This window comes from Pipra filicauda, unplaced genomic scaffold (assembly GCF_003945595.2).
Source record: "Pipra filicauda isolate LSUMZ 115617 unplaced genomic scaffold, ASM394559v2 scaffold33_size4404698_pilon, whole genome shotgun sequence".
Lineage (NCBI taxonomy): Eukaryota > Metazoa > Chordata > Aves > Passeriformes > Pipridae > Pipra > Pipra filicauda.
In genome coordinates, this window is record NW_024104465.1 from 2,004,351 (window position 1) to 2,030,690 (window position 26,340).

General features: G+C 39.8%; 2 protein-coding genes across 5 annotated transcripts in view; both read right to left on the bottom strand.

The window, feature by feature from the left end:
• LOC113984352 (T-box-containing protein TBX6L) overlaps positions 1 to 1,850 on the bottom strand; it is a 28,752-nt gene extending 26,902 nt beyond the window's left edge. Inside the window, exon 1 of the mRNA XM_039384188.1 lies at positions 154 to 1,850. The gene's annotated coding sequence lies outside the window, so the exon portion shown is untranslated. The remainder of the gene's footprint in view (positions 1 to 153) is intronic.
• Positions 1,851 to 2,959: 1,109 nt separating this feature from the next.
• Positions 2,960 to 26,340, bottom strand: part of CABIN1 (calcineurin binding protein 1) — a 110,637-nt gene continuing 87,256 nt past the window's right edge. For all 4 annotated transcript variants that reach the window (XM_027714326.2, XM_027714323.2, XM_027714325.2 and 1 more), the window contains exons 34-37: positions 18,212 to 18,503; positions 6,861 to 7,025; positions 4,846 to 5,072; positions 2,960 to 4,362 (exon numbers count right to left, since the gene is read on the bottom strand). In XM_027714326.2, coding sequence (XP_027570127.1) covers positions 4,219 to 4,362; positions 4,846 to 5,072; positions 6,861 to 7,025; positions 18,212 to 18,503 — 828 coding nt within the window. In that variant the 3' untranslated portion in view covers positions 2,960 to 4,218. The remainder of the gene's footprint in view (positions 4,363 to 4,845; positions 5,073 to 6,860; positions 7,026 to 18,211; positions 18,504 to 26,340) is intronic.

Here is a 26,340-nt window from a genome sequence, read left to right on the forward strand (position 1 = left end):
AGACTGTGCTTGGTGTATAACACAGTACACTCGGGTAGTACACCACAGATGTTTCACCTTCACTGAAATATCAACACCTCTGGCAAAAGCAGGGTAGGGAATTTAACAATGGTGTGATCCCACCCTGGATGGTAAGACTTTGTCTGTTCTCACCTGGCCCCTCATTCAGTCCATTTTGTCTCCTATCAGCTTCAGCTGCTGCGCCTTCCTCTTTTCCTGGTCCCTTTCTCCCTGACCATATGGTGTTTATTTTGGCTGCAAAAGACATTAATTTCATTATTCATGAGGAAATCTCACTCTAATTAAGAGGAAAAAAACCCAACAACCAAGAGACAACAACTGCCAAGCCCTAGTACATGATAAAATTAAGGAGATACTCGGTATCTTCCTTGATCTGCTATTTTGGTTGTGGAAGGAAACATTATTAGCTTTTGAAGAAAATGCTACAGCATTTGTCAGACAGTGGGCAGAAGCCACTAATGACAGCTGTGCCCAACAAAATTAATTCTTAGTAAAACACTAGTCCTCCTTGCCTTAGAGAGATAAATTCTCAATGGTCTTAACTACACATAGATTATATAAACCCTGTGCTAGGAAATAAAATTGCATTACACAGTCAAACCCCAGTACTATGTACATTAACAGTACTTTCACCTTAACAGTGCAAGACAGCTTACTGCATGCAAAAACAATGCCCAGTAACAGCACAGAAAGTATATTAACTCTCCACAAATTCCTCTCAACATCTGATTCAAAATCATTTCTTTTTCCATTTGCCTTGGAACAAAAATGGTTTTGCTGTTTGCCTGAAAGTCTTAACAGTGTGGCTTTTCAGTAGCCAAAAAGGATTTGGTTTTTAATCAATTACTGCCAGGAGAAAAAAAAAAAAAAAAGAAGGAAGTAAAAGCCTCACCTTTATGTTTACTTTAGACACCAGACATTCTTGTCCCTGTGGCTTCACAGGGAAAAAACAAATCAAAAACATACCATAGCAATGTACTTCAGTAGCTACCATTTACTTGCCTGGCACATCAGAAAGACACCTGGGAACACTGTATAACAATGGTTACCCAGTAAATCCCAAAGACAGATGTAGTGTTTACATTTGATATGCAATTTGGTGAACTGGATCTTGCCTAGGCTTGGATTTCAAGCTATAACCACCAGGATTAGACTGAAATAAATGAGATTACTTGAAGTAATTGCTAACTGAAGTTTAACTGTAATGCTTTTTTTCCTGAAAATTCCACAAGATTCTATGGCCAAGCTTCAGAAGATACCACACTAAGTGAATATTTCTGTTTGAACTTCTTGCTCCAAGCACCTTTAGGGATGGTGCTTCAAACAAAATCGCGTCTCCACTGATCTCGGCATCTCCATTCCAGAATATGGCTCCTTGAACTGATGAACTACATAAACTGTACTTACAGAGAGATGATTTCACACACTGAGAAGAAGAGCTCCTTCAGTGCACATCAGCAGTTACACCCCTTGATGAAGAAGGCCCACAGCTGAGCAACACACTTATTTAGTCAGGAGCAGAAGGGCAGGATTGGAAGGAGGTGGCCTGTGCAGTTCAGTCTCTCAGTAACTTCTTGAGCTTGAGAAAAAGTCCTTGAGCTGCTCAAGAGCATCATGGGAATAAAAAATGATAGATTAAAAAAAAAAAAAAACAAATGAAAACCAGGTAAGAGAGTTGAATACAGGACAAAACAAGTTGCACAGCTGCATAGTTTGAACATCAAAATGAGTTTAGAGCAGATCAGCAAATTCAGCTCTCTTTGCTGACAGGAACAGTTACACTTACTGTTCTAGCTTTCCTTAACCAGCAAAAATTTAAATCCTTCTCAAAAAGCAGGACTAGAAGCCAAAAGAAAACTCAAGACCAGGTATTTTAGGAAGCTCTGGAGAAAAAAAAAAAAAAAAAGGCAAAAAGCTTAATGCCAAGGAATCCTTAAGAATAACAAAAGAACTAATTTCAGCAATGGATTCAATTAAGAAAATGAAATACTTTATACATCAAACCATGCTAAAGTGTGGACCTAAGAATTTAAATGTGATCTTTAAGTTAGCAATACATTTAAGAATATACACTAGCCAAAAAGTCTGTGTAGTCTGTTCCGTTTGAAAAAGCCCTATTCAGAACTACATCCTCATGGTTGTTTTCCATTTCTCATAAGAAGCTGACTTACATTTTCCTATGCTTTCTTTTAAAAAACCTGAAGATCGTACTTGATTATCTAAAGCTCCCTCAGCCTTTTACCAGTCAATGACTGCACAGTATTCTATACACTGCAAATTAAAGAGCAAACACTGAAAATATATTACTATTGAAAATACATTTGCTTTTACCATTCAGCTGCCTCATCTTTTCCACATCAACTGCATTCACCTCACCTATTAAGAAAACAAGTTACACAAACAGTTGCTAATACATCCAAAATGAACGTGCTCACTTGCTTATAAACTACATTTTGTTCAAAACAAAAACCCCAGAATATGAGAATAAACTTGCAATGCAAAGTTTGATGCTGCTTCTTTTTATCTGCAGTCCATCTGCCATTCCTACAGTCAGGGAGATTAATCACTGTAATAGTGCATTAAGTGCTAGTCTGTACAGCCAAATATTCTATGTGATCCTGCTCCCCACATGATGCCTTCCCCCCTGTGTTGTTCATCAGCATTCAAAGATACCAGGACAGGTGAAAAAGAATTCACATCATGTCTTGATGGGGAAGTGAACCTGTTGCAGGCAATCTTGGCAACACTGCTTATCTGGCTCCTGGGTCACACAGACCAAACCCACCCCAAGAGCTCTGGTAGTCTTCAGAAAACAAAGAGGCTTCCATCGTGTCCCCCCAACCCCTTCTTTCTTATCCAAGAAATAAAAGGAAAGAGGAGTAGTACTCTTTCCAGAACCATGGTACCTTGTGCCCTCTCAAACAAACAAGAGACAACAGTACATTTCAACTTTATTAGAAAAAAACCCCAAAAGTTTATACAAAGCTCTGCATTTTACAGAAAACCAACCCCCCCAACCACAAAGAAATCCGACATTGCAAGCTGTATGCACTTCTGTTTTCATATACATACATATATATATATGTACATACACATATATATATGTGTGTGGGCGCACGCGTGTGTATATATAGTGTGTGACGTATTTTTTTTTTGCATGGTTTGCATTCATTATTTTACAAAGTTAACATTCAGTAGAAAAAAAAAAAAAGAGGATCTTTGTTACCATTATTTTCTCATATAAATAACTGTGAGCAGTCCCTCTGCAGATAGATAAAAAACACCTTTTCGTGTCATTCTGTAAAAAACAGACATTACTGAAATGGTACTGAAATGGTACTGAAATCTTTCAAGTTTTTTTCAATACCACCATAAAAATATCATCTAGCCCCCAATTCAAAATGCTTGTCCAAGGCATTAGAAGAGAAAGGACTGTAAGACAATTCTGGAAAGATCAGTTCTTTAAGCCAACATTCAGGTAGATAATTTTTGCTGGACCTCATACATTGGTGTGAAATGAGCACAAACAGGAGACCAAGCTCTCTCTGTCTGCCTGGGAAAGCTGGTTCTTTTGTCCATTGTCACTGAGTCAAATTCCAGCAAAACACCCAGCAGTGTGAAGGAGCTGACAGACTCTCAGCTCACCCTCCTTGCCCTATGACAAAGCTACAGACTTTCTTGATGCAATTATACCAGCTCAGTAAATTTTTCCTACTCCATTCACCTTAAAAGGAGCTGTTGGACTAATCATGGCATGGTTAGACAGACATCAGGTTGCTGAATTACTGGGAGAAAAGCTTAGCTAGAGGGAAAAATGCAAGACAACTAAAAGGAAGAAAATGCTATAGAAGAGCTACTGAGTGAATCCCAAAGCTCTGGTTTGAAGAAGCAGGAACAGCAGAGAGATAGGAATTGCAGCACAAAACATCCTTGTGTTTACTGCAGTTAACGGTGACAGCGTGATCCAAGTTAATTAACTTCCTGGTAAACAATCAGTCTTTCCGTCAAGCACCATGATGGGGAGAAGATTTTGAAGGCAATACAAGTGGCTGTGGTGACAACAAAGGTAATGAAAGTGAAGAACACAATGATGCCAATTAAATGGAGAGTAATGCCAATGAAGATGTTTCAACTCCCAGAGATGTTGGCAACAAGAAGATGGTTATATGGTTGGTGTTGATGATGGCCAGAATTCATTCATATGTCCATGTAGTCATCATCTTCATCAGTATCACTTTCCAGTGAGGATTCCTGGCTTGAGGTCTCTAAGATTTCCAAAGCTGGCTGACAAAGGCTCTCCTTCTTTACATTCGCTGCAGACTGAGCAGACAAAATAGCAGACTGATCCCAAAAAGAGAGAGAGAGAATATATTGCTAAATAGTCAGGATAAACCCATGATCACAGGGATAAAAGCCCACTGGTTGTTATTCCTTCACATTCAATAGCTCTCTTACTTCTATGAAAGATATGATATCCTAATGTGAAACAATATGACATTTACCAGAGGGCTTCCCCACAGTTAATGTTCTGGTAGCTTCCACTAACCTAAGAATTGCAATGGCTGCACTGGCTCACTCAGCCATCTTTGTAATTCCTTCCAATTCAGAAAAGGGATAAGGACTAGAATAGCTCTGATTTCACCCACGGCCAATATTTCACCAATCCTTAAAAAACTGGCTCCTGCCGGTAACAGGTACCACCTTCTTCCACTACTTATACTGCCTCTGGTTATGAACTGCTGCTTCTTTCATACAAGTATTTTACTGAGGGGAGAATTAAGATAAAAACAATAATCTAAAAAATTACTGTTTCCCTTTTATTACCTTTAATTTTTGCTTGGTCTCTTCTGAAATGCTGCCCTTTGGAGAAAGGAGGGTGGGAGTGGGTGGAGTGACAGTGATCTCAGGTGGAAATTTGGTGACAGATGAAGGTATGAAAAGCTTTGGCATGTTGGGCAGAACGCGAGTTTTTACTCGGGTGCCATCTGTCTTGTTCTGCTGACTTCCCAAAGTCTGTGAACTGGAGCTGAGTTCAGGCTTGGAACTGGAGGCTAAACAGAAAACAGTAAGAAAAAACATGTTAGAAAGTTATCTAGGATTTCAGGTGTCAAAGAAGAGGGAAGAGTTCATTGTTAGACATATGGCTGGCTCAAAAGGTCTTTTTTCAAGCCTTGCATAAATCAAAGCTTATAACCAGAAGAAATTGCCTCAAGATTGTATAATGACAGCTGGAAACCAGTAATAATTTAAAAATATCTTACTGGACAGCAGAAACTCAATCTGACCAAGAATGACAAGTGGCAGTGTAGCACTGACCCACCTGCACATAGTTAGAAGGCCACTACAAATACCATTCTCTCACTTGTTTCAGATACAATCATCTCATCTTTGCATTCTCTCTCTCTCTCTCTCTCTCCCCCTCCAATCTGTAATGCAACAAATAAAGCACCTTAGCTTCAGTTTTGAGTCTTTATTTCCTCCACCACAGCGCTGCCTCTTGAGAGAGGAACGCCTCAGTAATTTAAGAAGAATATACGGTAACACTCGTCAAAATTTCCTCATTACTCTCTTCAAATCCTGCCATAAAACCCTCCGTGGTGTGCTCATGCTGCTGTCTCCCACACTAGTTAGCATCATTTCCACATTATTCCCAAGTGTCTCAGCTTGTGGTCTTTACAATCCAAACTTGCTCAGAGAGTTTGTTAAGTACATCTCACAAGAAGGATCCAGCCCTTCCCTAGGCACTATCACATTACAAAGTCATACATACACAACAATAACCAGGAGATGACAACACTTTCACATTAAAAATTGAAAATTTGTTAAAAGATATTCCTTACTAATAATGCTACTTCATATGGAGTCAAAATTATTTTTTAAGAAGCTGTATAAATGAAAACACCAGAGCCTTTCTCGGTGTGATAATAAGGACAAGTGCTCATATACATTTTTTCAGATGCAGTATTGTCAAATCCAGCTCTAGCAGATTTCTGGAATGGACACAGCCACTTACACACAGCAAAACAAAATGCCAGTTTCCTAATGCTACCCTGAGAAACAAGCAGCAGTTGAACAAAGTACTAAGGGATGTAAAATTGAATTTTATGTTCTCAACTGTGCACAGGAATGCAAGAGCTGCCACAACAGATGAGGCACAGCTTTCCATCAAGGTCAGTGACCCATCTCCATGGGCAGCCAATCCTTTCAGACAGTACTCAGACACAGGATAATCTGCCTCTCACAAATAAGGAAAAACAAGATACTCCAAACATAAATATCTAGATTATGCTCTCCTGAAATACCAGGTTTTACATTTTTTTCAATTAAAACACCAACTCCTACTTCTCTTGGGAGAGGGCAGAGGAGGGATAGAACACATTAACTGCTATAATGCTGGTTTTTATGATTATTCAGATTGAGTCAGGTTTTGTGAAAAATCGTTTCCTTCTGCTAAATATTCCAATAGTGTAATCCAAAGTGTTACATACTGCCTCATGTAAGATTTCAATTAAAAGAAAAATTCTACTTTAAAGGATGCACAAACCACACTGCTTGATAGTCTGGTACTGGAAGGCTTTTTTACTTGGCTTTGCTGCCATGGTAATATTTAGCACGTGAGACATGCACCAAAGAGAATTACCATTAAGGGGTGACAAGGCACTTGCCCAGGAAGCTGGGACATGGCCAGGAATGCCCCTAAACTCTGGAATACTTGACTGGAAGGCAAGCAGAGAAACTGAGGAATATCAATCCCAACTATCCAATTGATCAATGCCTAAAGACTGATCCACAGCTCACCACCCCATTTCAGAATTCCCTGAAGCACACGAAGCTCATACCTGGAGTACAAACATGTCCTGAATTTGTGCTGGTCACGGACTCCACTTGCCAGCAAACAGGCTCTGGTGATGGTGCAACAGTAGCCATTTTCATCTGCTGACAAAGCCGTGACTCCTGCTGCTGAAATCCAAGCCCCTCCAAAGGCACTTCAAGCTCTTCTTCCTCTTTAGTAATGAAACATAATTCACAGGTTAGGAGACATCCTGATCTCTCTCCTAAGCCTCAATCCTTTTGCTGTCTAACCAACTGGTAGAAAAAATTTTGTTAACCCTTGCTCTATTCTTCATTACATGACTGAGTGAAATTAAATACTGTGAAGCTGAGAAGACAATACCAACTTTTTCATACTTGGTACCATCAATTCAAACTCTTGGAAAAACGTAAACGTCATTTAAAAAGAAAAAGAAAAAAACTTTGTGTATAACATTTTGTTATCTTTGCACATCTGCAAAAACACGTGCAACTGAGCATTTCCTTTGGAGATGGGAGGGTTGGAACACCTGCCACATGTGCAGAGCAAAATCCATCACCCTTAACGATGAGCCAGCTGTGATCAATGGGTCTCCCTCTGATCTACAATCACAGGTACATCCTACACTGACTTAGCTCACTGCTAAGTAAGATTAATTACTGTGAACATGGAATAACAGGGCCAAAGCCATTTTTCATGAAACCAATATCAAGTTCTACTGAATGCCCACATTTCACTGACATGTCCACTGTACCTCCATAAATACATTATCCTAAAATTCCCACCTTCTGTATTCTAGAACTTGGGATGTTTGTGACTCTGAACCCATGTATGTGTGTGTAAAATCTCATTATTATGTACCAGCTGTGTTAAACCACCTTTCCTACACACTGAGCTGCATATTGTACATAACAGGAGTAATTTTCACTGAGCTACCAAGAGCTACTGGTGCCCTTTCTGGAAAGGGCAGACAAACAGCAGCGAGCCTTTCAAGGCTATGGTCATACAAACAAGCTTTTATTCTCTCCTAAAAATGAAGACATCCTTCAAAAACAACAGGCTGTCTAGTCTAATTTGAATCACCTTATTTTACACAGGCTAAGGTGTGCACAGGCAGCTATCACAGACCAGCAGATGCAATGGATATTCAGAGTCTCACTTGCTCTGAAATTCTTTGTGTGTCCATGCTCTAAAGTAATTTAGGATTTTGACAGTGCAATGTCTTAAAAAGGAACACATATTTTAATTTTTCCTCATTGGAAAAATGCTCCCACCCACTCAAGTGTTGAAAACACTTCTCCATCTTTACCAATATAGATAAGAACTTGGAATTTACCATGGTAATATTCTCCTGTACGAGAGTTCCCCTTGCAGAAACTGCTTGAGACAACATAACAGCTTAACATCAGATCAATGCAGTTTAAAAGATGCAACTTTTAAAAAGAATTAGACTTTCTGTGGTTTTTGAATAACTCGTACGAAATAAAAGCTTACCAAAGCAGGCTGTAAGTTCTTTGATCCACTAATTTTCATTGGTAAAGAAAAGAACCCATCATCTAAACTTGTAGCTGAAAGCCCATATAAGCTTTAGGATAAATGAGATTGCTTGTAGAAAATTCTCCAATAGTTCCCGAAAAGGAAAGGTCACCCACTACAGCACAAATCACAGGCAGCTTCTGTTCTGTGATGTTCCACTCACTATCAAGCACAAAATGGAAAGGTCTAATGCAGAAGAATTCTCAGCACTCTCTTGCACATTTCTCTCTGGATACTTCAAAATACAGCATTGGAAGTAGGAAAATAATAGTTGCATCTGTACACGTATTAACAGACCAGATTAGCTTCAAAACAACACAGAAGGAAGTGCTCAGCTACAGGGATCTTGACTAGGAAAATCCTAATTCATTGTTTCCCTGCTGAAGAAGCAGAGGACAGTGAAGGATCACTCTGGGTGTTGCCTGCCATTTACACCAGACACAGAAACCATTTAACCACACTGACAAAGTACAAGAGCCTGTAGGAAGGAGGATCAGCCCTAACGTGGCCTGAAGCCAATACACACATATCCCATTACACTGCCAGAGCCTGACAACAGGCTGTACTCCAAACCCAGAAGACTCCCACACTGAAATGGCTTCAAGACACTTGATCAAAAGATAGGAAGAAACACTACACCAACATTTGAAGAAAGGCAAGATGAAAATGATGATTTCAGAAGATTACTCTACAAGACAGCTAAGAAGTCAACTGCTTTTTAACTTACTTCAACATGCCAGAACCACAGTCTTAAGTATCTCGGGTAAGTACTAACAGAATCTTTCTTATCCACTTATTAACCAAGAATATAAACCAGCAATTAACTTAGCAGGTACAAAACTATAAACAAATAAACTGCAAATCCTACAGCCTCAGCTGTACTGCTAACAGAGAGCAGTTTTGTAAGTACTAAACTACATTAGGGACTTATTAGTTCACAATTCAGAATAAGAGCTGTGATTTGCATTATTGTTTAACGACAAAACTCTACCTCTTATGCTGATTACAATATTTGTTTAATTGTAAGATATATCATTGCTTAAATTGATTTGCTGTACTTTATTTTAACCAAATTATGCCCCACTGACAAAAGCACTTAGAGCAGCCTATTGCTAGGAAGATGCTATAAGACTGCTATCAGTCCATATTCTTTAATCTCCACCTTCCATATCATATTTTTGTTAAGTTTTCAAGATGCACTTTTATAGTGTAGTAAAATTAGATTTAAATTTGAATAAAACTATCTGTCAGCCATTTTTAATGTAGAAGTACATGAAAATGAAAAGGCAGGAGTCTGGCACACTAAGTGTGCATTTCTATCACTGCACTTCTGTAAACAACACTTGTTAATATTCTATTAGGCTGTGCCTTTCAGTACATGAGAAATCAAGAACCACCGCCTGTTAATCAATCCCTTGCTGTCAGAGATGTTAAATACAGTCACAGAATTCTATCCCCTGATTGGGTCATACACTTAATTCTTTCTGGACCATAATTTTAGGGTTTTTTTTAAATAAATCACTTGAGTAGCATTACTTCTAAGTTAAAAATAAAGTTAACGAACAAAATACTTTTTAGAAATCTTGAAAAAAAAAAGAAAAAGTTGTTGCAGGGATATGTATCACAACTGATACTATCCATACTTTTATACTGCATAGATATTTGTTCTATTTTTTTTCATTACAGACAAAAAGGTCAAAACAGAGAAGGACAATCAAGAAGACATATACAATTGGATCTCTTTATTATTTGTCTAAAACAAATTTCTGAAGAGAATATCTTGATATTTGTCTTGAGGAAGATGCTGTTATAGCCCTGAACATAATGTCCTAGTTCTTCTAATAAAAACTTTCCCCAGGGAGGTAAAGACTCCACTAACTCATGAGCCACAATATTCTGCACAAGTACAAGAACACAAGAATATAAGTGCAGCACATTCTGAAGGTGTTCAGAAGCTCAGATTTAATATCAGTTAATAAATCTTTTGGTATTACCCAGTACTTGTACTGTCCTGGCAGGTTTTCAAACACTAGCTCTACAAACCCAGGTTAAAATAAATTCAGTTTCTGAAGACATAATATGCAACAGACACTTGTCCCTAGGCTGAGGACAGGACAGGTACTGTACTCTGGAGACCCATTTAGCACTCTCACCTTACAACACAACGCACAGAAATTAAGCACACAGAGAAAAGCACAGATTTGCAATGCACATCACTATTGATATTGAAAAGTTCATCTCCAATCGAGCTGCATTACAAGGATTTTTTTTTTAGCCTTCCCTCTCCCAACAACTGCCTAAATACACATAAAATAGTACACGCAGAGAAAGAGGGACATCATACCTTTCAACATCTCCCTGCTTTAGTGAGGAAGAAACAAGCTGACAACAATTCAGTGCAACAACCTACTCCAGCTTTCCTCTCCAACCTCTTCCCACTTGTTGCCAGGGCAACCAGTGTTTGCAGATGCCTATAGCGGGCGCTGGGTTCATGACTTCATCACAGTTAATATCCTCTCCCTGTCTCTCTTTATACACAGAATATACTACATACATACATCCACGCACTATAAACACACAGGTTATACAATCCTGCAACCGGTTTTATGCTGAGACCGTTCACTTTGCTGTTCTGAGGTATCTAAAATGAGAAATAGCACTGGCAAAACTAATCACTTGGAAATTTGCAGATGTGGAGAAAGTTTAAAAGCAGTAGTGCTGTAACCAGTAAACAGCTGCTCTGGTCTCTCTGCACTGAACACTTAATCATTTGATTTCATCATGCTGTCAGGTATGAGAGACATTAACATTAGTGTTATAAAACATTTTATGTGGAATTTCAGAAAAAATCCTTTAGTCATGCATTTAAACCTCTTACATGACAACTGGAAGACAAGCCTAGAAAATGTGACTAGCACCTGGAAAAAAATGTCTTCCAGTTTCTGACAGAAGCAGTTTGAAGTATTACAGCACGGATATGTTAAGTAACACACAGTGCATGCACAAAGCCCCATTTCATTATATGAAAGAGGAAGGAGCTGAGCTTTGAACTCCAAGACTGAATACTAACATGGTTTCAAAAAAAAAAAAATACAAAGAGAAATGAACAGACAACAACCTGAAGTGCTTAAGTAAAGCACTTGCACTACTTGCCTTCACCCCTCTGCAAAACACCTTCCCCAGCAGCTCCGTGTCAAGAAAAAAAGTCTGAAAATACATCAGTATGATTTAGCAGATCAGTACTACCTTGCCATCCAACCACTTCAAAAGAGAAAGGATTGAATTCTGTGTCCCTACAGACTCTAGAAAATGCTTATCTTTCTAGTCCCAGTAACAACTGGTTTACTCTGTATTTTACTTGCCACCCACAGCAATTGCTCTCAGAACTCATTTACCATACAACGTGGAGACTTTTTTTCACGGTGATGGAAATAGGTCTGATCCTTTGCTCCCTGACATACTGGAGTAAGTATCTTAGACATTTCCAAAGAATAGTACTAATGTGAAAACAATTCATTTTCTGTATTCCATCTGCCTTGCCCTCCAGCTGGGAATTAATACAGCTTTTTTCCCCACACAGCAGTTGCAAAGGCCATGGAAAGCTTGAATTTGAAGGAGCTCAGAGTTTCCTCATAAACTGTGCTACTAAGTCCATGGAAAGACTGCACTGGAACACAGGCTGGTTCAGTAAACACAGTGAAGGATGCTGACCAACAGAAACAATGGGAATATCAGCCATGAGGCACCACACCACAGCAAGCAGTGAGACTACCTAGCTCATGATGTGGCAGGTATATTTGATAGCCTTTCCTTACACATTTTCTTTCTCTAAATTCATTCCAAATATCCTGCCATGAAATTTATTTCTAAAAAACCACCACCGAGTTATAGCTGTAGAAATAAGTATTTGACTTGAAATGCCAAATTCAGGAAATTACATTCAAAGCCAACACAAAGTCGTATGTTAAAAATTAAGCATCAGAGTACTTTTGGCAGTGAAAAGCTGCAGAACACAAGTTCTATTGCCCTCTGAAAGGAGAGACATTCAAGCAGTCTGGTGAACAGAAGTTCTCACTGCAATAGCATGGCACGCTGCTATATTTATCACTAGGGTCCTGAGCAGGGAGAGGGTACTGTACAATTATATGAGACATACCCCAAAATGCCTCCTAATACTGAGCTCAGCTGTCACAGAACAACATTAATGAGATTAAAACAGAATGCTGCTGTGAAAGTGCTTCCTGAAAATAGTCCCTGGCCCATACTAACTCCCAACCTACCAGGTCCCTCCAACAGTCACACTGGGGCCAGTCTAACAGTACAGACAGTGGAATTCCTGTGTCCAAAAACATTTCCTGCCACCATCAAGTGTCCTAGAGGTGCAGAAAGCTGGCATGCATGCTGGTAAAGAAAGGCCCTGAAGTTCAATAATAAATTTCCCTCTCTTGTTCTTTTAAGCAAAACAAAAGTTCAATTTAAAAGAACAAACAATAGGCCTAGATCCAAAAGGCAACACTTTGATAGTCAACTACATGAACTTTCAAATGGCACCATAAAAACACAGCTAATTGATATCTGTGTTTAGTATCTGACTCAGCAAGCACACATCACTTGGAGAGCACCACAGAGCAGCACCTGTGGATAGAACAGTCACTCATTTGCAGTCTACTGCTTCTGAATTTTCTGTACTAGTTATCATGAAAGCCGTAAGACCTTTCCTTCACCATGAATATTTCACCCTCCTCTGCCCTGAGAGCCAGCTAAGCACGATGAAATTAGCAAAAGCAGCTGGTAGAAAAATCTCTTAAATTAATATAATGGCACCCCACAATTTTCTAAGAACTTTGTAAGCAATGCAATACCTGTGCAGAAGGCTTACAACTACAGCTCTCTTCACTCTTCCTTTGCGGAGGAACAAATGTAAATTTTATGCTGCTGACAGCAATCTAAAACTAGTGAAACTGAAACATATTGTAACCATTTTACGCCGTTCTTTTACAAAAGGTCTCCAAAAAATGCGTCTCATTAGTGCAAGGCATCCACAGGCCAGTGACTCCCCAGGATTTTCAGGGGAATCCGAGGGTGCACAGGGCTAGAAAGCCTTTCAGACCACAAACATGCTCTAACTGCACTAAACCCGTGGCTTCACAACAGAACAAGTCACATTTGGCCAGCTGCCACCCCTGTCCTATTTGTTCTTACTGACCCAACACAGGTACATAAAAATGACAACGGCTTTAATGTCAAAGGATTTTCTGCACAGTACTGGACTGAATAAGTAAAACTTAAGAAATGTGAAGTGTAAAGATCAGAAACAGACATTAAGTGTACTGAAAATCTCTTCTGGAATGACTTTGTTTCAACAGAAGGCAAATCAGCACACTTACAAAGGGAAGAGAAAGACAGGACTGACTGGTACTGCCTGAGCACTCAGCAAAAAGGAATTAAGAAGTCATTCACAAACAGGAAACCCCTGCTGGCATTCAGCAGGTGAAGTTGTTTTCAGAGTGCACCCATTGTGAAAAATAAAAAGCCTCAAGAAAAGCAGGGATCAGACAAGGGGAAGTGAAAATACCAACCCTGAGGAGGCCGAAGCAGCAAGAGATCAGAGAGATCAAATGCAGAGCTCGCTGGAGGCAGCCTCGGTGATTTCTGTTAATGACTCTGCAGTTGCTAACAGGTGGGCAGGTATGGTGGGATGGTACCAAATGTGTGGGGCTACAAGTATTTAAAGAAGAGTTTTTAAAGCTTTCGAAACTGAGGAAGACAGCTATCAAAAAAACAGGACAAGTCAACACTGGAAATGAAGGAGAGAGTAATGAAAGTAAGATGCATACAAGTGACACAACAAAACAGAGTAGAACATGTGCACTTAAGAGAGAACCTTCGTGCCAGGAAACTGCAATATGGCTTGCATGAGGCCACAGGTCCTTGGCCAGCTTAACTTTTTCTGTGTTTCAGCTTTTTTGTGTCATCTGTCGAGAAGAATTCTGTGCTACAAAGCATAATTTAGAACTCGGCAGAAAAAGCAAGGTAAGACACTGATTGCAACTAAGAGGGTTGAATGTTACAGTCATTTAAAAGGTACCTGAAAGTTTGAATTGAAATGCATAGTGAAAATAAGGCACGGTCAACAGGGCCAAATACCTTCAGGCATTTTGCGTAAGCAGGAAGTTCTCAGTACACAGAACTAGAGGCTCTTAAAATCTTGTGTTTGTCTTCAGAAATTTATGACAAGCAAACTGAGGAGACACTGAGATCAGTATGCAGTTAAGCTCAACTAAAGATGGCAATCTCCACTATTTCATTCTGACAGAAAGAGGAATTGTGGATGCCCACTGATGTCTGGGTATCCAGAAGCTGTGAGGAATCCAGGGGAACCCTTGTGCCATGCACTGTTTTAATACAAAGACAGATGCTGTCAATGCAATGTTGACATTCTCTGTACTAATGACTTATGTAAACTGCCTCAGTCTTCTGAGAACTCACCACCAAGCCTAAGGCTGTGTAGCAGTTGTTAAATAAACTAAGCCCCAGAGTTCTGGGAAAAAGACGCTCCTTACACCTGAAAGCATTCTTATGACTCCAGCACCCAGTTAGCCTACAGGATGTCATATTCCAATATTGTTACCGAATTCTTAGGACTTCTCACTTCAAAAACCCTCTTTAATTGGAACATCTGTCTTTCAGAGAGTCTGCTGCTGCCCACGCACACTTAAACAATTTAATTTCATTGTCTGCCATACAATAGTCTACACACCTTTCCACACAACTGTCCTCACTTGCATTTATTTCTTGTGCTTCTGAAACTTTAAAAGTTCTACAGGTTGAACTATATTTACACCCCTACTTGCCCTGTTGTGCCTAGGTAACAAACATGTGAAATTACAGCACGATATTCACATGGCTTATGGAGTGCCACTTCCCTGCACAACACAAAGAATTGTCTTCCCTAGCTCTGAATTTCTTAGTTTGGGCAGCTATATCATGACCTTGCTTTTATATTGAAATGCTTAGACCTTAAATGGGCAAAAATTTAATAATGGGGGAGTGTTACTCTTCTACTCTGATTTTATATTCCAACTTGCTAGATAACTGGCTTTAAACAAAACACAGAAGTTTAAATAATTCCAAGTACAAAAGCCTTCTCTTGGTATCAGAAGTCAAATAGGAATGTTTTACTGTTCATTCCTTATCAGAATAAGGACAGTGAAGAGGAAGAAAATGTCAAGATTTTTCAGCAATTTAGGACAGTATAATACTGGAACACCGTGACAGGCTGGAGGGAATTTACCTTAATTGTCCTATTTTAGTTTCTCCAGAGAAAATTTTAGGCTGAGCCACAGAGGCAAACAGTCCTAAGTACATTTATGCCTAAATGTAGGAAACTACCACTATCATCACTCTGCTGCTGGACTCCATCATGCTGTATTTTGTAGTCATGTCAGTCCTGTACTCGATAAAATCTCAGTAAAATATTTACATAAGAAATGAGTGGCATAGCATCAACATTGCTTGGAAAACCATTCCTTCTTCTGGGTGAAATCACAGAAAATGAGAGCAGCTAATACTCTCTGATGTGGAATACTTTCACATGAACCAATAGATACAGGAGGAGGTGATGAGACAAAAAAGAGTTTGCTCCAAAAATGGGAGGAGTTTTTACACAAACAGAACTAATGGGAGGCAGATGAAAAAAGGGTTGTAACAGAATTATAAATAATTCTTTTTAGAGGAGGCACATGTAAAGGTAGGAGAACTAAAAAGACATAAGGACACAGCAGTAATTGGTGTCTCTCTCAGCTAGAGAAAAGACCTGTCAGGTAGGTCTGAGAGCCAGAAAGCCAGATATAACACAGGCATTCAGCTTTGCAGAGAGACCCTCTTGATCCTCAGACAGTTTCAGGAGTGTAATTCTGGCAGCTAACCCTTCCATCTCCCTCAACCAAGATGATGTATAGAAAGCACAAAAGAAGAAAGAACTCTACAACCCTAACAAAGCTTAGGAAGTCAAAAGATTCAAATAAATGTTCTAATCACTGTGATGTGGCCTGGGGAACTGCACGTCAGAAATGCTCGGGAGTTTTGTTTGAAAGCCAAAAGAATGCCTGAGTTCCTATCTGCATTGTCATTCCTACACCACTCTCCTTAGTAAGTGTATAACAACTTCACAGAGGATTGATTTTTTCCTCCCCTTTTGTCTAGGCACAAATCCGAATTAGTCCCTGTTGAACAAGCTTGTCAGAATATCTAATGGCACCATGAAACTCCATTCTTTAGCTTCACAAGGACAATAACAAATGTGGTTTACACATTGACTAAGCCATTCCTTCCTTATCACTCCCCTTTCCTTTCTTCACCTCCCAAGACAATCTCTCCTAGGAATTGTGAAAAAGGAAAATTAGACTTTTATAATACAACTGCTAATACTAGATGTTAAATTTCAATTTTGTCCTGTACTCAGAGATTAGCAAATTGGGAAAACCTATTTCTCCCCAATTTTCTCTTCACTGCTGATGAATTCAGACTATGTGCATTCAGATGCCAAGGCTGATTACATATAGAAAGAAATGAAATACCAGAAGTATAGAGACAGTATAGAGACTTCAGAAAGTCACAATTCCAGACTAATGAAACATCCCATCTCACATGTGTGGACACTATTTCCACTGGATCTTCATCCATCACTTTCCACAATACCTGTTCTGTACATGGTTCATTCATAACTTTTATCTGGGCTCCTATGACTCTGTCTATGGCATTTTGTGAGTAGTGCTAGAGCCCAGGCTTGTGAACAGATGGAGAGAGCACAGGCAGCAGCAGATGCTTTTTCAGACAGTGTTTCTGCAAAGGTTGCAAGAAGTACAGGCTATGGCAGGTGCTCTGCCACCTCAGTGTGCACCACGTCCCACAAATGGGCACAACCACCTCTTCTGGGCACCCAAGGCAAGTCTGAAATTGGGTCTAATCTTACTTCGTTCCCCAAAGTGGATCAGTACTGCCCTGCACAGAGACTTTCTGGCTGCTGAAAAGCCAGCCTGCCATGACAGCAGTAAAGCAAACCACAGCATTCTAATTTGATTCTTTCCTCATCTAGAGAACTGCATAGGACCAATTACATAACACAGCCAGAAACAAATCACACAATCGTGCCATGGAATAAATAACATTTGTTGGGTTTCTTCAATCCTTTCCTGTGCTCTAACCTGGCATATAACCACACCGGGGCTATAAATAATATATTCCCAACATTCTGATCCTGTCAGATGCTTCTTTTCTCAAATGTGAAAACTAATAGTGATGATAAACTAGCTTTATGAACCACATAGAATCTTGTTCATCAGTGTTATATATCTCCACACATATATGCAGGGCAGTGAGAACTGTGCAGCTAATTATGTTAATCAGGCACTTCTAAGACAGATGTAGGCTGCCCAGCAATTTATTTCAATGGTAATCACTTTAAAATACCTTAAATCTTTTAAGAAGTTAAAAGGCCTAGATCCTCAACTCTTTGAAGAAAGCAAAACAATTTCAATTTTAATGCTGCTAGAGACTTAAATTCTCTAAAACAGATGAATATTTTTAGGCTGCTATTCCATGATTCCACATACAAATTACACCGAGAGTGATAACTCTTTTAAATCTATCCTACAAATTAACGTATGTATTAATTATGTAGGTGTACCCATTTCAGGACCAAGGCAAAAATCTGTGCAGCCTTTTGAATGTGGTCTAGGGATCAGAAAATGGGCCAGAATCAGAACTGGGGCACTAACTCACCATGTGGCCGTGGGAAACTGAGTAGAGGGGGCCAAAACGTTGTGTCTCCCTGAGACTTACCACGGGCAATCTCACTCATGCTGGGGGCAGCCTCTGCAGTTTGGCTTCGGAGGTGCTCAGTGTCCCTGTGTGACTCCTGGGATGCAGGTACTGAAGATGCTGAGGAGGAAGAGGATGAAGAAGAGGAGGCTGGTTTGGATTTGGAATGCAGGTCGTTCAGTCTCAGGAGGTTTTCAGGAGTCACAGTGTCTGGATTCACTGGGGCAGGATGCAGTGTGGCTGGTGCTACTGGGAAGAAACTCTCTCTGTTGTCCTTCGTATGCTTTGGGGTTGTGGGGGCTTCTCCTGTGGACTACATTAAAAAAAAAAGAGCAGGCAGAGATAGTGAGGAAACATCAGTAATTCTGCATGGTCTATCTGCTTCAGTGACTGCTGCAAGCAGCACAACATTTTACAGACAGAAAATACTCTCTCTAAAGTGGAAATAACATAACAGTGACTCCATCACTATTATAAAGAAATCTTTTCTCCTTTATGGATTATTTTTCTGTTCTTTATGGTCCGTTTATCAAACTAGCACCTTAACACTTATCCACACTCACATTTACAAAGTTTTATTTAACACATCCCTCGCAACAAAACACACTTTTCTGAACTCTGTAATTAAGCATGAATTACAATCTCCTATAAACAGAAACACATTTATTTAATTTAAAAATATGTTGACAAATGCTTGACCAGAACAAACAGATCTGCAGTGCTTTAGGAGACTTTGCAAATTATTACAAGAAATAATTCTTAGCGAATGATGTGAGAAGAAATGGAGAAAGCAGAAGAACATATTTGCTTGTAAAATAAGCAATCAGCCTAACCCCAAATCATAAATTCCTGGTAACTGCAGAACTGAATAACACTGGTGTCCAATTGGAACAGGCTCAGTGAGAGCTGCTGCCTGTGCAGACGTAGGAGTGGCACCAAGAGCAACGCTCTTCTCCAAAGCCAGTGCTAAAAATTTAATACAGTGTCATTTATTATATAGACAGAAGGTAGAAGGGGGACATAAATTCACCAAAGAAGGGAACAAAAGTATCTATAAAATGAGTATCTTCTCTATAATTGTTATCAGTAATCAAATAAAGTATTCTTGCCTGTGAGGCCACAGAAAGCATTTATTTCACACTCTTTGCAGTCTTCATTTAATGGAAACTTATTGGACCGTAAAGGATACGGTTGAATGGAATTCTCAGATGTTTAATTGTCTGTCTCATACCTCTACAGTAAAAAACCCCCCTCATTTTAACCATGGTGATAGAGTATGAGTGTTTGAAATAGAAACAGAGTTCTGCTGGCAAATGTAAAATCAAATTGGGCCCTAATGTCCTAGATGACCAAAGATTTATTACAATGCCAGAAGAGTCAGTAGAATTTCACTGACAGAACAGAGCAACTTCCAGCTCGAGAAAATGCATATTTAAAATTCAAAGGTGGGAAGAACACGAGTATTTTTTTTTTTAATAATTGGTGGAATGTATTTTTGAAGTTCCTGAACTTGATTAATCAATCTCTAAAAAGCATACAATTAAAACCTGCCAGATTCCATGTGTACACAAAAAACCAAAATACAGCAGCTATATTCACAGCAATTACCATACTAGATCAGAAAAAGGTCTGTTCTGCCTCTGAAAGCTGCAAGTTTCTGAAGCTTAAAGCATCAGTCCCAAAATTAAAGGTCTCCACATACAAATGGGATCACACAAACCTGATATAAATTAAACTGCAGAAGAAAGCCTTAAGCCAGAAGTGAGATCACTAGAGGAAATGTTTTCAGCTGTGATTTAAAGGGAAAACCCTTCACACCCATGCGCTTCATTAACTTGCCTGATCCATGATGTAGAACCTGACATATCTGTGCTTGTATTGTATCCAAAGTTTCTTCACAAGAAACACATGAAGGTACTACTACTTAGGTACACAGCTGTTAAAAATATATCTGCATCTCAAACTGCACTTCTATAAAAATGCACAGCTATTTCCAGACAGAAAGAGGACACTTGGAAAGTAAGTCAGCAGTACTTGGCTGGTATTCAGAAGAAAAATGATTAGGGAGAGAAAGAGTGCAAGACCACGGAGTAACTCCTGCTGGAGGGGACCTCTGGAGGTCTCCAGTCCAACCTCCTGCTCAAAGCTGAGCTGACTCTGCAGTTGGATCAGCCCAATTCCAAACTCTGCCAAGGATGGACATTTGAAAGCCTCCCCAGGCCCCTGTTCCAGTGTTTTACCACCTTCACAGTGAACACTTCTTTCCAGTTACTTCATCCAAATTCCTCTTGCTGCAACTTTAAATGGTGCCTCTTGTCTGGTTCCTTCCTTTCTTCTGCAGACCACAGTTCCATAACCCCACCCTCCATTACTCTTCTCCTCACCAGGATGAAGCATCCCAGCTCTCTCTGACCTCACAGCTGTAAGGACACATGGTTGACCTGCGTCCAACCTCTTGCCCAGGGCTCCAAATCTTTTCTGGCAGAGCTGTTCCCCTGTCAGGCTGCACAGGGATCATTCTGCTCCAGGTGCAGGACTCTGAATTTCTCTTTGAACCTTCAGGTAGTTCCTGTCAATGCAATCCTCATCGACTGGATTCCCTGGAATGGCAGGTAGCCTGGCTTTCTGGCACACTGAGCACGCCCTCCAGGTTGGTGTCACTCAATACATCCCATCATCTAAGGCATCAGTGAGGCCAACTAACCAACACACATTAAACCAGGCAGTGGAGGCAGGGACAAACACAGAAAGGCCATCTTGTAAGTTGTAGATGATCAAGCAGAGGGAGAAAAGGTTGAGAATGAAACAACCTCTACTGTTATACAAAGATGGAACCAAACACATATTTAATTTCTCTCAAAATGAAGATGCTGTATTGGGGGCAAGAAAAATAAACCAGTTTTTACTTTGGATCAGTTCCCCCAGGTGAAGTTGTGGCTTGGGTAGGATTTTTTTTTTCCCAGAAAATCAGCCTGCCTCATAATAAGAGAAACATTTTATTTGCACAAAACAATAAAGCTGAAAATAACATGATGTTTTTGTCTCAGTAAAACCATGACCAAAAATTCTAATGTGTAGTCAAGAAGTGTAGCCTTATACAAAAGAAAGACAACAAAGACTGTTGTGTTTATGGCTTTAAAAGGAACCTTCCAGATGCGACCTGGTGAAGAGCTGTGTAAGGCTGCTGCAAACAGGCAGGTTCTTTTCAACCCAATGAAAACAGAGACCTTGGGAAGAGAAAACAAAAATCCTCTCAATGACTTTCTTTTCTCAAAAGAGGGGGTGAAATAAAAAAGGAAGAGAAAGCTTCCTTTAAATTAAGAGCCAAGTATTAAAAAACCCACTGTTGGCTACTGTGCATTCTGCAACTCACGGAGCCCTAAGAAAAGGGATTTAAGCCTGTTTCCTATGTTTTACTGGACTCAGAAACTGAAGACCACCCAAGAGTTGTAAGCACAAAGCTCAGATGAGCACCACAGTGAGGCACACATTCTTTAAAAGATTTTGGTTTTAGTGAAGGGGCAAGAATTCCAGTACCCCTGAGCAGTAAGTGATGCTACTCACAAAGCCCAGGTCAGGACAATGTCACTAACTATACTGCTCAAGACTTACGGGGCCACATTTCATCATCCTGCAGGAAAACACAGGACCTTGTAACACCACAGCTGAGAAAGAAACCCAGAAAAACTCATTACAGGAAGTCTTGGATTTATCAGCAGCCCTTTATGTTCATCTATTTCTACTGCTAAACCAGCAGCAAAGCATATTTTTTCCCACAGATATACTGTAGGAAACTGAGAGGCAGTGACAATCCTTTACCAGTGTTTTACGTGGTTTCTCATTAGGAGATTATTTTTTAATTTTTACTTTGCTGTGGCACTAAGTCATAACCTAAGTCAGAACTTTTCCTTTCCCCTCTCCAATCCACCTCACCATGCTCAGTGTCTTTGTTACTACCACTGTTAGGAAGTGGATTTAGTCATCAAGAGGAAACAAATCTTTTCTTACACTGATGAGGATGTTACTTACAGAACAAGTGCATATAACTGACCTAAAATGAAAACTCTTATCTGCCTTCTTTCTGTCCTTCATTGTAATTACAGGTTCATCTAGTCAAGATTGGACTTCCTTCTAGATTTAAAAAAAAAATAGATGAGGTACTGAAGGGTATGCAGTACTACTTTTCCACTGACTGCTATACTACCAAAGTGGATGGAAGAAACATTTAAGGCTTATTAATATCCAAATGATGTGTCATAGATGGTCCATTGCTTCCATAAAGACCCATTATCTTATTTGCTCTTCTTCAAAAAAATTAGCAAAAATGTTCCTTATTTTGAAGAATGTATAAAGGTGAAATTTAAATGAACAATTAGATGCACGTCTGTGTAAACTGTGACTATTTCTGACCTGTACAGGTTACAAAATCAGGCTCCTCATTTGTTAGAACTTTGACTATTTTAGAAGACTCCTCAAAGAGTTCATTCAGCTTCAGGAAAGCTATGGACAAAGTCTTCCCATGTTGAAAGCTGAGACAAAAAGAAGTGAGGGAAATGCTGGAAAGCCAGCACTGGGACACCCTTCCACAATAAAAGTATCAGCAAAAGTGCAGAATTTTTTCACAGAAGTTAGTGCAAAACCAGCTCCCTATAGTTTCCCAGTGAGGCATTTCAGTAGTGAGACAACAGCAGCAACAAAGAGAAATTGTGCATTAAGATCAAGCATAGGAAAAATTTTACTTTGTAGCCTATCTGTGAAGTCATAAACTAGATAACCTGACCAAGGGTTTCTTTTTACCATACTTACTGTTTTTTCAAAACACATTTTGAAAAACAGAAATCCTGCAGCAGCCTTGCTGCTCCTGCTCCTGGAAGGGCTCACTGCCCTGAGGCTGTGGGAAAAAGTAACAACCAAATGTTCCAAAGAAAGGGAAAGTGACGGTTTTCCCAACCGAAGTTTGCTAATGAAAGATGCTGGCACTGCAACTGTTACATAACATTTTCTTGCCTTTTTTTTTTTTAATTATTCCCATGCCTGAGTTTAGCACAGTAGTAGGACTGAAGTCAGAATCCACCTCACAGAAAGGTGTGCCTTTGTAGAAGGATTACCAGCACATTCCCACAAAACCTGGGAGCTGTCACACAAACGGGGTGAACAATATGCTGGCCACATTCCACAGTATTACCACTCCAACTGCTGCTCAGTATTGTGCTTTAATTAAACTATGCCTATTCATTCTTTTTCTCCCCTCTCAATCTCTCTACAGTAGTATTTGAAAGAAATCTTATTTGGAAGTTTTCTTCCAGGTACATTAGAAATAGTAGCAGTATCCATGATCCAGATTCTGGAGAACCTCGTATTTCCTAAGACTAGAGTTTTATACACAGAAAATAACAAAGGCTTAAATACATGTGACTGACCTGCACTCTAGCCTAAGTAAATATCCCATTTACACAAATACATGCAGGGGCTCAATGTCCTGCTCTGCACAGGCAGCCATACTCCAGCAACGCTTCCATACACAAAAACCTCATTACTGGGCCAAGAGAGATCAGGTAGCAGGATGAAAAATATTAATATACAAAGTAAAAGATAAAAAGTGTCTGTTCTTTCCTTCATGTTCACTTAATGATTGCTTTCTGCAGGAGACAGAAGGAGGAGAGCTGTTAATTATATCAAGAATACACCTCCAGGATAGAGTGAGAGGGGGATGCCATGGCAACTGGCAAATGCAACAGTGAACAAAATGGTCACCCTTTGGTAGGAGACCATGAAAGAGCTCGTCCTTTTGTCCCCCCCATCCCCACCTCCTCCTTCCCCCTCCTTTCTTGTCATCTTTGCTGCATTAATAAAGCACACAGACAACTCAGGAAAAACAACTTTTTCTGTAAGCAGTCTCTGACGTCTTGATGTGCAGGAAGAAAAGATGAAAATTAGCAGCATGTGGGTGGAACAAAAAGGGGGAGAAAACACATGAGGTAGAACTAGAGATGATTATTTTCTAATTATTTAATATTTTCCTGATCTCCTCCCATCCCCAGCAAAGTGCCTTTACAGAAGGCTTTTAGCTGTTTCCTGAAGAGAACAGCTTGGTGGTTTGTTGCTTTGTGGGGGTTTCTTCTAATGTGAGAATTCGAGAAGAAAACGCTCTAGACACCCAAGGCAGTTCAAACAAGTCACTCTCAAGTTTCCTCCTTGAAGAAAAAAGCCTTAAAGCCCGTGTCACTGCAGTGCTGATTGCATTCCACAGCAGAAGGGGAAAAAAATCCATGGGAGTGCCCTCTAGCTTCACTCACAGAAGACAATTTTTTCCCGTTCCAAGTAAAATGTCACAAGTAAGGTCCAACTTAGGGACTGTACTATCACTAGACTGATGTTCCAGAGTCAATCTGAGGCTTCTGACGTTGTGTGTGGTTTCAGTTGTAGTCCCTGTACAGCAAACCCATCACTCACGATCCCCTAAAATTCTCCAGTACGAGGCTGTGGATTCAGACAACTCATCACCAGCACTGGGAAGAGGCAAACACTGGTGCAAGGAGAATATAAGACCCCAGTTACCTGTTTTGGAACTAGAGAAGGGCAGTGAGAGCAGCACTAAACCAGCACCTTCCCTTAGGAAATACTTTTATATTACAGAAGCAGCAAAACTTTATAAAACCAGGGATCATGCTGGCAGCCCACGAGGAGCCTGAGGGGCACGACTCCTTTGCATAACCTGATTGTGTCTTTGTGTTTATAATAAAATTTACTTGTTTTGATTCTGGTGGCAGCTTCTTCATGAAGCATCATGTTTAATTAGACCTGACATTGAAATCTGCTGATGAGTTCTGTCTGTAGGTTTAGAGAAAGAAATGGGGAAAGCACTTGGAGTTTGGCACCAGCCAGTGGGAGAAGGTGGTCATGGATGTGTTACTTTGGAAGAGGTGAGTGAAGCAAAAGGTGAAAGGGAGGATTTGATCAGTCAGAATGGAGCAGGGAGAGCTCAAGGTTTGGCAGCTGGAGCAGGAAAGGGCAGCTGAAAATTTCTTTTCTCTCCCTCACACTTCAGGGATGGAGTTGGTCCCAGAACAAGGATTTTTTGGCTAAGGCAGCAGTGAGTCTGAAATAACTCAGCAATGTTGAAATAGCCCCTTCTCATGACTTTTAGATGATATACTATACCACGAGGAGCCAATAGAAGTTTCAACTCCTACAATGCTACCCATTACTAAGGCTTTCTACACACAGTCCCGTATTCTCAAGGGTCACAACACAGGACCAGAGACTTAATGGCATTTTGGAACTTTGCCTTTGAATGTTCTTGTATTTTTAGAGATGTTAAATCCAGCCCTGTGTGCAACATTGATGTCTGCAATGTTTTAAGCTATTTGTTTTATATAAATTCAGTTCCCAGGATTAGAGATACCCTAACACAAAACCACAGAGTTTTATCTGTCATGACTTTCAACACGGGTGAAAGCTTTAATTTTAGTAATAAGGCATTCAATATTAAGTCCACAGTAACAAAAATACCTTTTCAAATTGTAAGTCCAGGAAAAAAAGAAGACAGATGGGTTCTTTGACTGAAGTATCTCCACATGAATTTATAGAATATTCTGTGCACTACAAAGCTTCATCTACCTTGTGCTGCAATAACTTTACCATGTCAATATGTCCTAACAGCATAAAATGAAGAATTTAATAGGACCAATTTTAGGCAGCCAGTGGAAAGTCTTATTAGAAAATCTCTAATTATCTAGAAGCCTTACAACTGCTTTCTGCCAGCGTGTCCCCTCCTTGGTCCCCAGCACCACATATTTAAGTACAATGCTACTTCAAAGTCAAACTAGTCTGCCTCGATCTTTCATTCTCCCTCAATAAGGCCTCCTTGGTATTCCATTTCCAGGGACCATTAATTTCATATGAAAATCATAGATGGCAAGACTAAAAATATATCTTATAACTCACAGCAATAGCTGACTGCTTTCAGGATCTCTGTAAATCTTTTAGATAACATTCTCAGACAGAAAACCAAAGAAAAGAACAAGAATCCTTCAAAATGCTGCTTGACCACGAAGTGAATTAATCTCTAGGGTAACTTTAGTTACTTAACTAGTAATGACACAGTGACCACCACTGGACAGCAATTTCAGCCCATTTGATATGTGTCT